Source organism: Lampetra planeri, chromosome 72, assembly GCF_965212315.1.
Source record: "Lampetra planeri chromosome 72, kcLamPlan1.2.h2, whole genome shotgun sequence".
Taxonomy (NCBI): Eukaryota; Metazoa; Chordata; class Hyperoartia; order Petromyzontiformes; family Petromyzontidae; genus Lampetra; species Lampetra planeri.
In genome coordinates, this window is record NC_136177.1 from 2,041,272 (window position 1) to 2,057,958 (window position 16,687).

At 53.5% G+C, this 16,687-nt stretch overlaps 1 protein-coding gene across 1 annotated transcript; it reads right to left on the reverse strand.

Annotated features, from left to right (window-relative positions):
• Positions 1 to 2,775: 2,775 nt before the first annotated feature.
• RBMX2 (RNA binding motif protein X-linked 2) lies at positions 2,776 to 12,346 on the reverse strand. The gene is made up of 5 exons (XM_078620521.1): positions 12,226 to 12,346; positions 10,794 to 10,961; positions 8,874 to 9,003; positions 4,689 to 4,932; positions 2,776 to 4,019 (listed from the first exon to the last, which is right to left on the reverse strand). The coding sequence occupies exons 1-5, from the start codon at positions 12,228 to 12,230 to the stop codon at positions 3,133 to 3,135; spliced, it is 1,434 nt and encodes a 477-aa protein (XP_078476647.1). The 5' UTR covers positions 12,231 to 12,346; the 3' UTR covers positions 2,776 to 3,132.
• Between the last annotated feature and the right edge of the window lie 4,341 nt (positions 12,347 to 16,687).

A 16,687-nucleotide genomic window follows, 5' to 3' on the forward strand; every position in this document is an offset into this window, starting at 1 on the left:
CATTTATATTTACGCGATTTTACCAAAAATAATATGGATATTGGTCGACAAAGCCTACGTGTTAAACTGAAAAAGCCTTGCTTTAGTCACCGAACTTTGCAAGAAGTTAAAGGTGGTGTGAAACATTAGAGGTGCCCAACTTTACGAAATCATGCCGCAAAGCCTGGAGCCTCCTCAGGATGCTGGGAGCAGCAGCCACGCCAACCTACAAATGCCACAAGTTAGCCCTGACACATTGCCGAACAGCTAATCAGCAAGTCACGAGCGCTGATCAAGACGGCAGGTTACACAAAGGACTATTTCGCTACTCTTGACCACTGGCAACAAACCTCCGCTTTCTCCAGTCCGTTCTCAATGGAGGAAGTTGATGCTGGGATTGCCCAGATGAAAACCGGAAAAGCCTCACGCCTCGATGGTATCTAACCAGAATTCATCCAGAACTTGGTACCACGAGCAAAATAATGGCTAGCCACTTACCTCACTAATATCCACTCGTCAGGTGTGGTACTAAAGGAGTATATAGTGGCTAAGACCATAGACATTTTTAAACCCGGCAAAGATGAGTCAGAGGCCAAAAACTACCGCCCTATCTCCTTCTTCAGCATCTGCTGCAAGCTAATGGTGTGGCTCCTGCTCCAAAGGCCAAATTCTACGCTTGACAACATAGGTCCCCAAGGAACAAGCCGGGTTCCGAAACAGCCAAAACTGCTGCGACCAAGTTCTAGTTCAAAACAGGAGCAGCATTCATCGACCTCTCCTCGGTACACGATATCGTGTGGCGGGTGTACCCCCTGCTGAAGCTTGCGACAGCCGTGCCTTGCCGCCCGGCTTTCAGACTAATCAACAAAATGCTGAGCAACCGATGGTTCACCGTCCACGTCGGTGAGGCTGCCGGCAGCCTACGGAGATTGAACAATGAACTCTAGCAGGGATCTGTTCTGCCCTTGCCCCAGTGCTGTTCAATCTCTACACCAGCGACATTCCGGCAACACCCTCCCGTAAGTTCACGTACGCAGACAACATCGCGCTGCCAACCCAAGCCCGGACAATAGAAGACACTGTAAAAGTTCTCTAAAAATATCTCAAGACCTTATAAGAAGCATATTTCACAAATTGGCGCCAAAAGCCAAACACTTCCAAGAGCGCCATCTGCATCTTCCACCTGAACAGGCAAGCCACGAAAACATTAAATATCAACTTCTGTGGAACAACGCTAAACACGATTACCACCGAGTACCTACGGAGTCACCCGAGAACAGACGCTCAACTATGGGCACCACCTTGAAAACCAAAACCACAAGTGATCATTAACCAGAAACTCGCGGGCAGGAATGTGGGAAAGCGACGCCCGCAAGTTCAAAATATCAACGCAGGGGACTTGGTCCAGTGTGGATTGCCAGCCATCACACAAACGTCGTCGACGTCAAAATCAACACTGCACTTCGCATTATCAGCGGCAGCCTGAAGTCCAACTCCACTGCCGTGGCTTCCTGTGCTGGCAAACATTTGCTCTGGCCAAAATCCCGACGTGATGCCGCGACAATCCGGGAGTAACAACGAGACCGTGGAAAACTCCTGCCTGCTGCTCCTCCGAGACATAAAATGCACCCCCCACACCCTCGGATTAAATCCAGGATGCCTTCATGGAGATATCGCGGCTCTGCTCTGGCAGTCGAAAATAAAGACAACTGGCACTCGATGGTCTGAATGGTGGACAGTTATGAACATGGCAAACAAAAACATCATGGAGGACCCAAACGTGCAAGAGACTGAGATTCTCTCTCTCATGACGGCTGTGGACAACACTGAACCGCGGCTTGGACGCAGCACAAGTAGAGATATGCACGGCGGCGGTGTCGTAACACGTTGTTCCACAAATGGGAAAAATGAACCTTAACATTCAACGATGACATAAATGTTGCTTCCCCCCCACCCGCTACCACCCACCCCATTCCATCCGAAATAATCGCTTGTGCTACCCACTGTGCAAATTTGTTACCGTTTTAGCTGCCCGGCGCTCCACTCCATTGTTGGGAGGGCAGACGGCCTCCAAATGAATACCACGTGGTAAAATATATTAAATGCTCTGACATCATTTGTGCAAAATTCCATTCGCTCACTCACTCCACCACCCACGCATTCCCCTCTCAACCAACCACCCACACTCATGCGCCAACCCACCCACATACCAACTCACCATGCTACAGGTCACAATACATCTCGGTCTGCTGCTTCGCTTTTGCATTCTCTCCCCTCATCCCTTTACCACCAGTCGTTACACACAAAGTGCTTGCCGCAAATGAACCACAGTACCTTGTTCATCTCGTCAAGGAACATAAACCATAATCATGCAAACTCTGGCCATCCTTGCAGCAGCGTTGGCTAGCCATCGAACAAAGACAATCACTGCATCGCGCGTTTTTAGATGTTCTTCTGCGGCTGTCTGGAATTCTCTTCCTTACGATATTAGAAAGCCACTGGAGATGTGCACTTTTAAATCTAGATTTAAAATTCATGTATTTAGAATTGATTTTAGTATTTAGTTTGTTTTCCTTCCACGCACCTCCGAATTAGCATGGTTGGCTATGTACGGTGCAAAATAATTTAAACAAACATACCAAAGCTCTTGTTCCATTGAAGGAACGTGTCACCTGTTATAAATTTGAAAGTGCCGTTTGTAGCTGGCCTCCTGAAGTTTTGGGTGTTTGAAGGGCAAACGTGGTAATATCACTGCATACATGTCCAGAGCACTGTAGGAAACCACATAGAAATCAGTGTATTTGCACAAACTTTTAATAAACAAGGCAATGGTCCTTAAATAAAACTAAAGGATTCGTAACGCCATGAGGATGCGCCATCACCTACACACGTCTCTGCTCGGTCATCGCGCGATGAGGACGCAGCATTCCCGTGTCATCTACAAGCGTTTCCAATCATTCACCGCGCATTTGATGTGAAGACGCAGTGTCCCCTTCGCATGCCTCTGTTTGTTCACTGCATGTCACGTCAGTTGGCAAGCCGTGAGGACGCGGCGTCAGCGTACTGTCTCTTGTCTCTCCATGTCTCTCCCCGTGTCTCCCTTTGTAGCCCTCTGTCCATTTCTCTCTCGACTGTAATTCCGGTTTATCCCTCTCACCATCTCTGTCTCTCTTTCTCCTTGCTCCTCTTATTGTCTCTCTCCATGCCTCGCCCTGTGTCTCTCTCCCTACCATGATCCCTGTCCCTCTCACCGTCTCTCTGTCTCTCACTGTCTCTCTGTCTCTCACCATCTATCTGTCTCTGTCTCTCACCGTCTCTCGGTCTCTCACTGTCTCTCTGTCTCTCACCGTCTCTCCGTCTCTCCCTCTCCCCATCTCTCCGTCTCTCACCGTCTCTCGGTCTCTCCCCGTCTCTCTGTCTCTCCCCATCTCTCTGTCTCTCCCACTCACCGTCTCTCTGTCTATTCCTCTCATCTCTCTGTCTCTCACCACCCCTCTGCCTCTCCGTCTCACCATATCTCTGTCTCTCCCTCTCACCTCTCTGTCTGTCACTGTCTCTCTGCCTATCCCTCTCACCTCTCTCCGTCTCACCCTCTCTCAGTCTCTCCCTCGCATCGTCCCTCTGTCTCTCCCTTTCACCCGTCTGTCTGTCACCATCTCTTTGTCTCTCCCTTTCACCACCTCTCTCCTTCTCACCCTCACTCCCTTTCTCCATCTTCACTCTCCTCTCCGCAGCGCCCTGCCTATCCCTCTCGTTGCTCACCTCGCTCCGCCCGTGTCCCTGCCCGTCCCTACGTCCATCCCTGTCGCCCTCCCCGTGCCTCTCCCCGCGTTTCCCCATGGCTGCTTTTTCGTATCCGGGGTCCGATTTCTCAATTTTCACATGGACAGAGGGAGGTTTGATTTCAAGGACCTCCTCCTCTTCTTGCTCCTCCTCCTCCTGCTCATCTGCCCGTGTCTTCTTGTCTTTCTTCTTTAGTTTCTTATCCTTCTTCCTCTTCTTCTTCTGCTGCTTCTGCTTCTTCTCGTGGGATCCGTCTCCTACAGGGCCACAGGTTCAACCCACATGCTGTCGGTGATTGCTTTACCGGCGCAGCCCAAGGAGAAAGTTCTCCAATCACCGAGCATATGGGCCAGCGATGATGCGCAGATGGGTTCACACATCCATGTTTCCACATCGCTCTGCCTCTCTCTCTCTGTGTCCAGCTCTCTCCCCACATCACTCTCCCCCGTGTCTCTCTTTCCCCCCGTGTAACTCTCTCCACCCGTGTCTCTCTCTCCGTGTCTCTCTCTCCGTGTCTCTATCTCTCCCGTCTCTCTCTCTCCCATGTCTCTCTTTCTCTCCCTTGTGTGTCTCTCTCTCCCATGTCTCTCTTTCTCTCCCCCGTGTCTCTCTCCCGTGTCTCTCTCTCTCCCGTGTCTCTCCACGTGTGTCTCTCCCCCATGTCTCGCTTTCTACCCCACCCCATGTCTCTCTCTTCCCCATGTCTCTCGCTCCCCCGTGTCTCTCTCTCTCCCCCGTGTCTCTCTCTCCCCCGTGTCTCTCTCTCCCCCGTGTCTCTTCCCCCCCACCCCGTCTCTCCCCTGTGTGTCTCTCTCTCTGTGTCTCTTCCCCCTCACCCCATGTCTCTCGCCCATGTGTCTCTCTCCCACCGTGTTTCTCTCCCCCGTGTCTCTCTCGCCCCGTGTCTCTCTCGCCCCATGTCTCACCGTGCTTGCGTTTCCTCCGGGGCGATTCGTCAGTGTCACTGCGCGACCCGGTCGATCCCGCGGGGCAAGGGGTCCTGCTGGGGGTCTTGCTGGGGGTCTCGCTGGGGGTAGTGGTGGTGGGGGTGGGAACCAGGGGCCCACAGCCGTGCTCGCGCAGGGCCCGGGTGACCGGATCGGTGTCCGTGTGGTCCTTGGGGACGCGGTACTCAGAGACGTGGTCCACGCGCAGCGTGCGGCCCTTGATCTGCCGCGCGCATTCACACATGCGCGCACACAAGCATACACACACATAAATAAACACAACAACCGCCATTCGCCACTAAGTGGTGGTGACGTCACCCCAGTGCCTGTGCCAAGCTATGTACACGTTAAGGCACCAGGTCACAGGGCAGACCCAGGTGCCATGGGTTGACTGACTGAGATGACTGGCCGATGCACCACCTGTGCCCCCTACTGTGCCAACTTGCTGTGTTTTAGTTGCCCGGCGCTCCGCTCGTTGTTGCGAGCGTCACTCCTCTGCCCTCCATTGTTGCTGGAGGGTGACTGCCTCCAACTGCCCAGCAGCGTCCTTCAAGAGCCTCCTCCAGAGGCCTATCGTGACACCGCTGGTCATCGGCAAATCCACTCAGATCCACATCCTCTTGGACCACATCACTCCATTTCTTCTCTCTATCCGGCCAAACAAAGGCTGTTTAGGCACGCGGTGGCTGGGCATGTGGGCTACATGACCCAGCCAACGCAGCCTTGCCTGCCGAAGGAGCTCACCGATGGGACTTTGTCCAGGTCTTTCAAGGATGTGAGCTCCTGACACAATCCCGCCTGGTTAAGCCCACGATAGATCGTAGGCAGGCCAGCCTAAATGTTTCTAACCAGGGAAGATGTCCCAATAGGAGGGTCCACGTTTCCTAAGCGTAGAGAATGAAGGGCATGACCTTGGCCATGAAGACCCGAAGCTGTGTGTGGAGCGACAGACCAGGTAGCTTGGACACAGCATTTTACAGCCGATGAAAAGATCATGCATCTCGACTGATTCAGTGAGACCTCTGCTGTCAAACCGGAACCATTTATGATCACACTGCCCATGTATGGAAAACTCTCCACTCTCTCCACAACTGCTCCATCACCAAAGGGTAGCTGAGGGGGTGGAGTGTTCGATGGTACAAAATACCCAGGCAGGTGCTTAGATTTTGTCGGGCTGATGGTAAGACCTCACCTCTTAGTAGCACATTCCAGGTTCAGCAGCAGTGCCTCCAACTCCTCCTCTGGTTGAGCAGCAATTACCAGATCATCAGCGTACATGGCATGGTTGACCAATAGGGAGCCATTCTTCGACCACACATGGGCATCGATCAGCCTCCCATTGCATCTATACCAGATGGAAATTCCTCCGGTACAACCATGGAAAGCTTCTTGAACTACTTGGTCAAAGATGGTGTTAAATAATGTGGGAGATAGAGAACATTCCTGTCGCACCCCTAGGTGAACAGGGAATGGCTCCGACTTCTGGCCACGTAGCTTTACCCAGGCCTGCTCACCATCATGAAGGCCCTGAATGATTCTGAGCAGGCAGTCAGGGACTCCAAATGCATTAAAAACTGCCCACAGCCCTGTCCTGTTAATGGTATCATAGGCCTTGACCAGGCCAATAAAGCAAAAATGTAGGTCTTGTTGGAATTCCCTATGCCTCTGCTGTCGCAGACGGACAGAGAACATGGCATCCATGCAGGACCGCCCTGGTCTGAAACCACATTGGAGCTCCCCGCAAGCCTCTCTCCTCAGCGTGCCTGGCTAGGCGATATTGAATAAACCTTGCCAGGACCTTTCCCGGCACAGTGAGAAGAGAGATGCCCCCATAGTTGTTACAATCTGTGCAGTCCCCCCCCCATCCTTCCAATCCTGCGGAACCTGTCCTGTGGTCCAGACAGTTGTGATGATGTCATGTAGGGCAGTTTGCGCACAAATGCAACCCTCCCTCAGCATTTTGCTTGGGAGATCGTCTCTGCCCGGTGCTTTTCCTGGTGTCAGATCGCCCCTAGCACATCCTCCACAGATGGCATCTCAGACAACCATTCAGAAGGGGTGGCTACTTCTGCCAATATTTGAGGCACGGCAGCCCTCAAATATTTACAGGCCCACTCCTGTCCCCTAGACAATGGGAGTGGGTCTGTCGTTTTCTCTCAACCAGCCGGAACACCTCCTCCTTCAGCCAGGGTCTCTGGGGAGGTCTGGACTGCATACTCAATGCAGTCGTTACAGCTGCATGAACCACAGTCCTGAACCTCACCCATTTCCCCTCAGCATCAAAAGGAGGGGGGGCATGATGCTAACCCCAGCTGCAAGCGATGTTGAAACTCCTGCTTGCAACTATCCTCAGCCAGATGATACCAGGCCACTGTGGGTTTGAATGGAGTCCTATAAGGACACCCACCAATGGTCAGTGGGCAGATCAGCTCCATGGTCGTTCCTGGTGTCAAGGACATTGGCCCGCATCCGCTGGTCCATAATTATATAGTTCAGCAGGTGTTCTTGCTTGGACCCGGCATGAATCCAGGTTGTGTGGATTCGTTGATGCTGCGTGTTCGTAAATACAAGCCCATGGGCTGCACAAAAGTCTAGCAGCCTCCTACCGTTGTTATTGAGCCGATCTGGCCCATGCCTTCCAATCACTCCAGACCAGGTGCCAGCATCATGACCCACTCGAGCATTAAAGTCACCCAACAGGATGACTCTATCCCGAGGGGCCATTTTAGCTAGCACCTGTGACAGGTCATAGAACTCATCGGCTTTGCCTGCATCCCTTCACTGATGTTCATCTTCGGTGGGGGCATAAGTAACCATGACCACCACTCCTCGCCTCTGGTTCATGGGAAGGTGAGCCCGTAGTAGCCTGGGGCTTACAGCTTCTCACACCTCACCGCAATGCTCCCACGCCCCATTAATTGCTTTGTTCAGAAGAAATGCCACTCCCTGTTGTTTGGCAGTCTCCTGCCCTGAGTAGAGAACTGTCCACCCCTCATGATGACTGGGGCCAGAACCGGTTTACCGGACCTCCTGTATTCCACAAAGGTCCAGGCGGTACCGGTCCATCTCCCGACAGAGGAGTGGCAGCCTCTCCTCCGCAACGAGAGTCCGAACATTCCATGTGGCCGATCTCAATGTTTTCCTGTTCCTGGATCTGCCAGATGGAGTTTGGCCATGAGGCGCCATGAACACCTGTCCCCTTGGTGTCTAGCACGGGCTCATGTCGGTGTTCTCACCATGGTGGTTGGTGAGAAAGAAGTGCCAAGTGGAGGGGTTACCAGCCCCTCGCATGCACTTATCTACCTACATCCCCCAATCACACCAACACGGCCCGCATACACATGTTGCCTGCAACAATTACACAGCCTCTACCACACGCACACTATCTGCGCTGCACTGTACACAGTGTATTGCACTACACACTATGCTATTCAAGCCACAATGCACCATCGACTATAGTACACACACACACGCTACAGTACACCCCCGCTACAGTAGACCCCACGCTACAGTAGACTCCAGGCTACAGTACACCACACTAGTTATAAACATACACAGAAGAACACACGCACACAGATACACAAACACATAGAAACGAGGACAAAGATAATCTGAACCGGTTCTGGGCCTCTAGGTCGATTCGGCCTCAAATGTGTACCTGGTGCAGTGTGTAAACATCTCCACTGTGGAGACAAAGGCGGCCGGGCGTGGTGCAGGCCAACCCACCCTCTCGTGTGCCGTGCCGGCCTTCATAGGTGCTACTCGCTAACAGCACTTGCCCCAAGAGTATGTTAAGGCAATACGGGGTGATCTTTGTCTCTGTGATTGAGTGCGAGTAGGTGAGTGTGGTGAGTCAAGTATATGAATGGGTGGGTGAGTTAAGTGTATGAGTGGGTGAGTGAGTGAGTGGGTTAAGTGTGAGGGTGTGTGTGGGAGTGTATGAGTATCTGAGTAGTGCGAGTAGTGTGGGCGAGTGAATTACTGTGTGGGTGGTTGAGTTAATAATTCAATGGGTGTGTGAGTGTATGAGCCAGTGGGTGAATGCGTGATTGCATGAGCACGCAAATGCACAACAAAACGAACACAACCCACACAGAAACAATCGACCCACGTCACAAAAATGCAACGGTCATCACCACCACTAACACCACACCACCATCGTACCTTGATGCCGTTGAAGTTATCCACTGCTAGATTGGTGCTGCGCTGATCCTCATAGCAGATGAAGGTGAAGCCCTTGGACTTTCCCGTGGCCTTGTCCCTCACCAGGTTCAGGTTCACCACCTCCCCGTACCTGAGTCGCACAGCAGCAGAATCAGCGGCGTCATTACAAACAGCATCGGCATCAAAAGTATAAATTATTAAACTATGAAAACGAAATTCCTTTCACACGCTTTTATTTAACTCACTCCGTCTGTTGTATCCTCAAAAACGAAATCTTGTAACTCAATTTTTACCCACTTACCAATGTGCTATCGACTTATAACTTCAAATACCTATGTCATACTGATGACAATACTATATTGTATCATTGAAAATTAAAAATATATATTTTTAAACGATCTTTTTTACGGCTCTAATTGTTGACGCTCAACTCACGTTGGCTGTAAATCACCACGGTCCCTTACGTTACGGCAAGCCACGGGGAGCCACGCCGAGGGGCGGGGGATGTGGAAGGAGGGGAGGGACGATGGGGGAAGGGGGCAGGGGGAAGGGCAGCTCCGACAGTACATTTAATTAAATCGTGTTTAAAAAAAGTATTTTTAAATATTTTATTTTATTTTACCAGGTAAGGGCCCACTGAGCTGTATAGCTCTTTTTTCAGAGATGACATGACCACAGATGCTTATCATCATGTGGAAATGTATAGCAGCAGCCACATGCTCTAAACGTGTGACCTTCATTCTAAATGGTGAGGGGAAATCACCGAAAGACCCGGAAAAAAATCCAAGTGAACACAGGGAGAGAGACACACACAGATTCCAAATATACAACAGGCGTCAAGATCGGGATTGAACCCACGACCTCCTGCATACCAGGCGAGGTAGTTAACATCTTCTAGCCACCACGGCACCCCGAGCCAATACGGCGCCAATACAAACAGCAAAGGCATTAGCAGCACCAGAATCATAATCATCAGCAACATCATCTGCATGGTCATCATCAGTGTCATTATGCCTGCAATTATTATCACATCATCATCACACTATGTATGCACGGATGTTGAACTTCTTTCGCACTGTACGTAGCTAAGCGTGCTAACGGGAAGTGCAAGGGTAGGACAACAAACTAAACACAAAAAGCAGTTCTAAGGAAATTAGTTTTCAATGTAGTATAGTGGTGCAGTGTATAGTAGTGCAGTGTGTAGCAGTGTCGTATGTAGTGTATAGTAGTATGTATGTTGAACTTCTTTAGCACCGTACGTAGCCAACCGTGCTAATCTACTGGACATTTTTTTAAAGAGCTTTATAGCTCACAGGATTCCTCCAGTATGACTATTCTCACTGTGAGAAGATGCAGATGTCGTCACGCTACACCAGTGGCTCTTAACATTTACTGCAGCCTTGCACCCCTTTGGTTCTTAATCATAAAAATAATAACAATGTTAATAAGTAGATAGGGGGTTTGATAAAAAACAAATCTGTAACTTTCTTGATTTGAATCTTTCTTGACTGCAGGAATCCATCCTCGTTGGTTCTTTCAGGTAAAGTCACGTAGGTATGAAATAAAATAAATCACGACGTCTCGGGTGCAACACAAGCGTCCGTCATCATGTGGGAAAGCATGATGAGGAAAGCATGATGATTTCCCACCTGATGACAGATGCTTGTGTTGCGCCCGAAACGTCGTGATTTATTTTATTTTATACCTACGTGACTTTACCGAAATAACCAGAGTATTGAAATCTGTAACTTACCGTGCCCCGTGTTTAATTTGCGTTTCGATGATTTTACCTTTGAAAAAAATCTGGCCACGTCTCGCACACCCCCAGAAAGGGAATCTCGCACCCCAAGGGGGTGCGTGATGGACCTCTGCTGAAGAACCACTGCCCTGCAGTGCTGTCTGTGTCTGTCTGTCTCTCACTGCGAGAAGATGCAGATGATGTCGCCCTCCGAGAGCTCGTAGGGGAGTCCTCCGACGAAGACCCAGGCGCTGCCGCGGTAGTCGGCGTGCCACGACGCCGCCTCGCTCACGCCCTGCGCCGACTCGCGCGCGTTCATCGCGTTCACGCGGCGCACCTGGGTCAACGGGCTGGGGGGGGGGGGGCACGGGGGAGGTTATGGGGGGGTCACGGGGGGGGGTCACGGGGGGGGGGCACGGGGGGGGCACAGGGGGGGGAGACATCGGGGGGGGAGAGACATCGGGGGGCGGGGGGAGAGATATCGGGGGGGGGTGGGAGACGGGGGGGGGCACGGGAGGGGGGACGGGGGGGGTCATGGGGGAGAGAGAGACAGGGGGTGGTAGAGATACGGGGGGGGGGAGAGGTGGAGGAAGACACGGGGGGGGGGGAGACACGGGGGGGGGGAGACACGGGGGGGGGGGAGACACGGGGGGGGGGAGACACGGGGGGGGGAGACAAGGGGGGGGAGACGGCGGGGAGGGAGACGGGGGGGTAGAGACACGGAGAGACGGGGGAGGGGGAGACGGGAGAGGATGGGGGGGGGACACACACGGGGGGGGAGACACGGGGGGGGGGAGACGGGGGAGACGGGGGGGGGGGGAGATGGGGGGGGGAGATGGGGGGGGGAGACACGGGGGGGGGGGAGACACGGGGGGGGGAAGACAGGGGGGGGGGAAGACAGGGGGGGGGGGGAAGACAGGGGGGGGGGAGACACGGGGGGGGGGGGGGGAGAAAAGGGGGGGAGACGGCGGGGAGGGAGACGGGGGGGGTAGAGACACGGGGAGACGGGGGGGGGAGACACGGGGGGGGGGGGAGACACGGGGGGGGGGGGAGACACGGGGGGGGGGGGGAGACACGGGGGGGGGGGGGGGAGACACGGGGGGGGGGGAGACACGGGGGGGGGGGAGACACGGGGGGGGGAGACACGGGGGGGGGGGAGACACGGGGGGGGAGACACGGGGGGGGGGAGACACGGGGGGGGAGGAGACACGGGGGGGGGAGGAGACACGGGGGGGGGGGGGGGAGACACGGGGGGGGGGGGGGAGAAAAAGGGGGGGGAAACACGGGGGAGTGAGAGGGATGAGGGAGGTGAGGGAGAGAGGTGACAATGTGAGGCTGAGAGAGCAGAGGAGGCGAGTGAAGAGGTGAGGGCAGGCGAAGAGGGGAGGGCGTTGGAGAGAGGAGGTGATGAAGTGAGAGAAGACGCAGCAGCAGCGGATCGAGAGAGCGCGCAGCCTGCGATGCTAGGCCTTAGGGCTCGCGTGGGGGTCTGGAGATCAAAACCACACGGAGGCGTCGGCGATGGATCGTCTGTGCGACACCATTACAACGTATTATTACTACTACGACACTACTACTGTCGTTGCGAGAATCTCTGCACTTTGTAAAACTCACTTCATAGTGGCGGACGGGCCCGGCAACAAGAAATTCAAAAAATAAAGCGTTCGATTAAACGACTCCTCGCCAACGATTCCCTGCCAGCGATTCCAGTGTGGAGGCGGAAGACGTGAATCGATTCTTCATTTTTAGTTCGATTACCACCCGTGACTGCGTCGCAATGAAGTCAACAGCGCTAATCGGCGCCTTCGATTCAACAACGGAAGGAATCACTACGACTCAATCTTCGAATGCCTGGTGTAGTCAATAGTGTAGTGTATAATGTATTGTAGAGTAGTGTATAGTGTAGTGTACAGCAGAGGTGGGACAAAGTCATTGTTATGCAAGTCCAAGTCGAGTCGCAAGTCATCAAATTCATGACTCGAGTCTGACTCGAGTCCAAGTCACATAACTCGAGTCCACATCTCATAGGTGGGACAAAGTCATTGTTATGCAAGTCCAAGTCGAGTCGCAAGTCATCAAATTCATGACTCGAGTCTGACTCGAGTCCAAGTCACATGACTCGAGTCCACACCTCTGGTGTACAGTAGTGCAGTGTATAGTAATGTATAAGTACATAGAAAGTGTAGTGTATAGTAGTGTCTAGTAGATTGGAAATCTTCATTTAAAGCTTTCGTGACTGCAGGAATCCATACTCTTTGGTTCTTTCGGTAAAGTCACGTAAGTAGGAAAATATATATACGACGTATCGATCGCAACACAAGCGGTCCGTCCTCAGGCGGAAAAAAATTATCCAGCAGTGGAGCTGATGAACCAGGAAGAAACAGCGAGAGAGCTGTTACAAGAGGTTATATATGTGGCGAAGGGCAAGCAGGCGGGGTCTGAGCTGGAAAAGAATTCCATCCCCGCACGCAAGCACGTCAGTTGTGTTAATGGGGGAGATTAGGGAAAGAGATATTAGGGAGAGAGATTAGCATGAAATGAGCTTCCATCGCCATTAGAGTATCGTCCCCGCATATGCGCACAACAGCGGTGTTAATGGGAGATTAACACTATGTTGTTGGGAGAGATTAGGCAGAGAGATTATGGGGATTATCAAGTTAACGCAAGAGAACCACCGCAACGGTGGTCGTGCCAGTGAGACACACAGCCCATCACACAGCCAGAACCATCGATACATGGTTCAGCAGTTCCACTGCTGGATTATTTTTTTCCGCCTGAGGACTACCCGCTTGTCTTGCGATCGAAACGTCGTGAGATATAATTTTTGATTTGGGTTTTATAAGGACAACAAAACTAAACACAAGGGGCAGTAATAAAAAATGAGTTTTCAATCTAGAATAGGTTCCGAGCCCCATTCGTCAGTCGGGTGTTCGTAAGTCGTTGACTGCATGTACAATATATATTTTGTTTCCCTGCTTAACTATGAACTACTTTTTTACTTTACCAGGTAAGGACAACTGAGCAATGTAGCTCTTTTGTCTGAAGCGACCTGGCCATCATCAAATGATAGCTCAACGAAGTGGCTTATCATGTGGACAATTTAGCAGCCAAATACTCGAAACGCTTGACGTTGATTTTAAATGTGGGGAGGAAAACCCAGTGAGGGTGAGTGGTGATTGGTGAGGGTGTGATTGGTGAGGATGAGAGGTGAGTAGTAAGGGTGAGTGGTGAGGGTGAGTGGTGAGCCTGAGTGGTGAGGGTGAGTGGTGAGGGTGAGTGGTGATTGGTGAGGGTGTGATTGGTGAGGGTGAGTGGTGATTGGTGAGGGTGTGATTGGTGAGGATGAGTGGTGAGTAGTAAGGGTGAGTGGCGGTTGTGAGTGGCGGTTGTGAGTGGTGATTAGTGAGTGGTCAGGGTGAGTGGTGAGGGTGAATGGTGAGCGGATATGACGTCACGGGGGGAGGGGTTAGGTCACGTGGGAGAGAGGGGTAAGCTCTTAAGGGAGAGAACCGGAAGAGACGGGAGGAGAGTGGGAATAAGGACAGGGTGAGGCCACGCAGGGCAGAGGGTGGAGAGTGGCGAGATCGCCACGCGGTGAGACTCGGCACCGTCGGCCAGCGGTGACCGGGCACGGGTGGAACGGAGAGCAGCGGTGGAGCTGCCGCGAGAGCAGCTGAAAGACTGCACAAGGAAGCCTGCAGCGGAGCTGCATCGGAGTGGAGAAAGGCTACGGGAGCGACGGCAGCTGTCGAGCTGCCAAGCGGGGAGGCTCTGAGCGAGGGCCGTGTGGGACAAGTTGTAAGAACCCAAATAAAGGACAACGGAGACAGACACAGTGAAAGAGTCCTTTATTACACTGGTGTCAGAAGTGAAACGGAATGTCAAAACAGCTCAGAAGAAAGAATATTCCTGCGCCATCATCTGCTACATCGTCCGACGATGACGACCTTCCTCAGGCGGTGGACCTGCCTGCGATGGAGGAGGAGATCCGTGCGGGAACGAGTACGGGTCCGGGAGTACAAGATGTCGCCGCGTCGGTGGACCCGTCCACGCCGGAGGACGCGGACTTACGATGGAGACAGATGGTGGCGCAGCTGGAGACCTTGAAAATCGTGCTAGCGCAATTGTGCGAGCTCGTCACGCCGAGGACGGCGTCGGGGAGGGCCGGTGGTGATCTGCAGGCCGCCGCCTTGCCTGCGCTGTCAGCGCCATCTGCCACGCGGCATGAAGACACCATCTTGGGCGTGGCAGGGGTAGAACGGCGGGAAGCCGCCATCTTGCGCTCTCCGCGGCGGGGAGCCGCCATCTTGGACACGTTGCGATGCGACGCCATTTTGAATATGCCGCGTGATGAGTCATCTGCTGAGGACGGCGCAACAAGGAGTCGCAGTCGTCATCTGACAACCGTTAAAGAATTCTCCATCGGTGGCGATTGGAGTGCTTTCGCCTGCAGATTTTTGGCGGCGGTGCGCTCCGCCAGGTGGACTGACGCTGAGGCATTGGAGGTTCTACCAACTCTTCTCGACGACGAGTCGGTGCGATTCTTCCATTCTATAAAGGCCGAGAAGAAGAAAACGTTGAGAGGAGTTTTCGACGAGATGGCAGATGCATACGAGCCACCAGATGATGCTCATCGCCGGTTTGTTCAACGCCAGCGAGCACCAGAGGAGTCGCCGGTGGCATACAGGGGTGCTGTCTTGGAGTTAGCCATGGCCGCATACCCGGAGACGGAGCCTGACCTACTCGAACCCCTCATTTTGGGAAAAATGCTCGAGCTGTCCCGGGATTTGGGGATCCCTATGCCGGTGTGTGGCCACGAAAAACTGACATCCCGGGCGGCCGCTAAATGTCTGGATGCCCAGTTCAATCTACGCCGCTGGAAGCAAGTCACGGCGTGGACGGGGGGGCCCATCATCAAGGGAGGTGCTGTGGGTTGGGATCCCAAGAAGGCGGTGTACGTTCCTGACGGGGGGGGCCCGCAGGAGCTGACAGCCGCCTCTGCTCAGTGGTCGGCCCGCAGTAGACCGGGGCCATGATCTGCGCCGCCGACGCGGGAGCGTCGGGACGGGGGGACTGCGGCGCGGCGCAACGACATCGACTGCTTCCGCTGCGGTCTTAAGGGCCATTACGCCAGGGACTGCTTTGCCCGTATCCCAGGTCCGCCCCAGCAGGAGGCCTCGACAGCTGACGTGCCGCGGAAGGATCCTCCAGGACAGGCAAGTCGGTGCGCACCAGACACCCGGCAAGGCTTGACACCTCATTCATCACCATTGTCGCGCGATCCGGGTGTTGTTAATAACGGGAGCCCATCGACTGGGCCATGTCGCTCGGTAACGCAGTGGCGTAAATTGGCACGGCGGGTCGTCGCGGCCGCTACGGGTTTGTCCACTGTACTTGGTTCTATACAGGGGGTTGACATGCGCATTTTGGTGGACTCCAGGGCGTCCGCGACCATTATATCGGATGTCATTTTCCATCTGTTGGGCATCCCACCGGAGGCCGTGTGTCCGGTTTACGATTCCTGCGTTGCGGCGAACGGGGGTAGTATGGGCATTGTGGGCCAGGTGGACGCCAATATATCTATCGGGGGAGTGTCGGCCTCGGGAATTGTGTTAATTTCGAGGTCCCTTGCGGTTCCTTGTTTGTTGGGAACTGATTTTCTGGCCAAAATGCCCATTCTAATTAGAATCAATGAAAACTGTATCGAATTACCGGGGGGTCGTAAAATTACATTTCTGCTGTCGCCCTGGGGGCGACCTGCTCCGGTCGGCCAGGTGCAGGCGCTGTCCGAGGTATCTGTTGACATTCCACCTGGCTCACAGATGCTTATCCCTTTGTGATATCAGAAACCTGTGCCTGGTCGTGAAGGAGCACTTGGGGTTTTGTTGTCGCCGTCCGCCACCATAACGGGCGGATCAGCGCTCGTCGGGGCGCAAACTATTGTCCGGCCGGACCAGCAGCCATTTTTGCAGGTGCTTAATGGGAGTACCGAAAACGTGTGTGTGCCAGCTGGTACGGTTGTGGCACATGCCACTACGGCGTTTACGGCCCAGGATTATCTGGGCAGCCAGGTCAT

Excerpts from the sequence above, each read along its gene's own strand:
- RBMX2 (XM_078620521.1), bottom strand. Across the intron at positions 9,004-10,793 it reads ATCATCTGCATCTTCTCGCA|GTACGGGGAGGTGGTGAACC; the intron begins GTGAGAGACAGA and ends TGTGCGACTCAG. Across the intron at positions 4,933-8,873 it reads ATAACTTCAACGGCATCAAG|ATCAAGGGCCGCACGCTGCG; the intron begins GTACGATGGTGG and ends TGCGCGCGGCAG.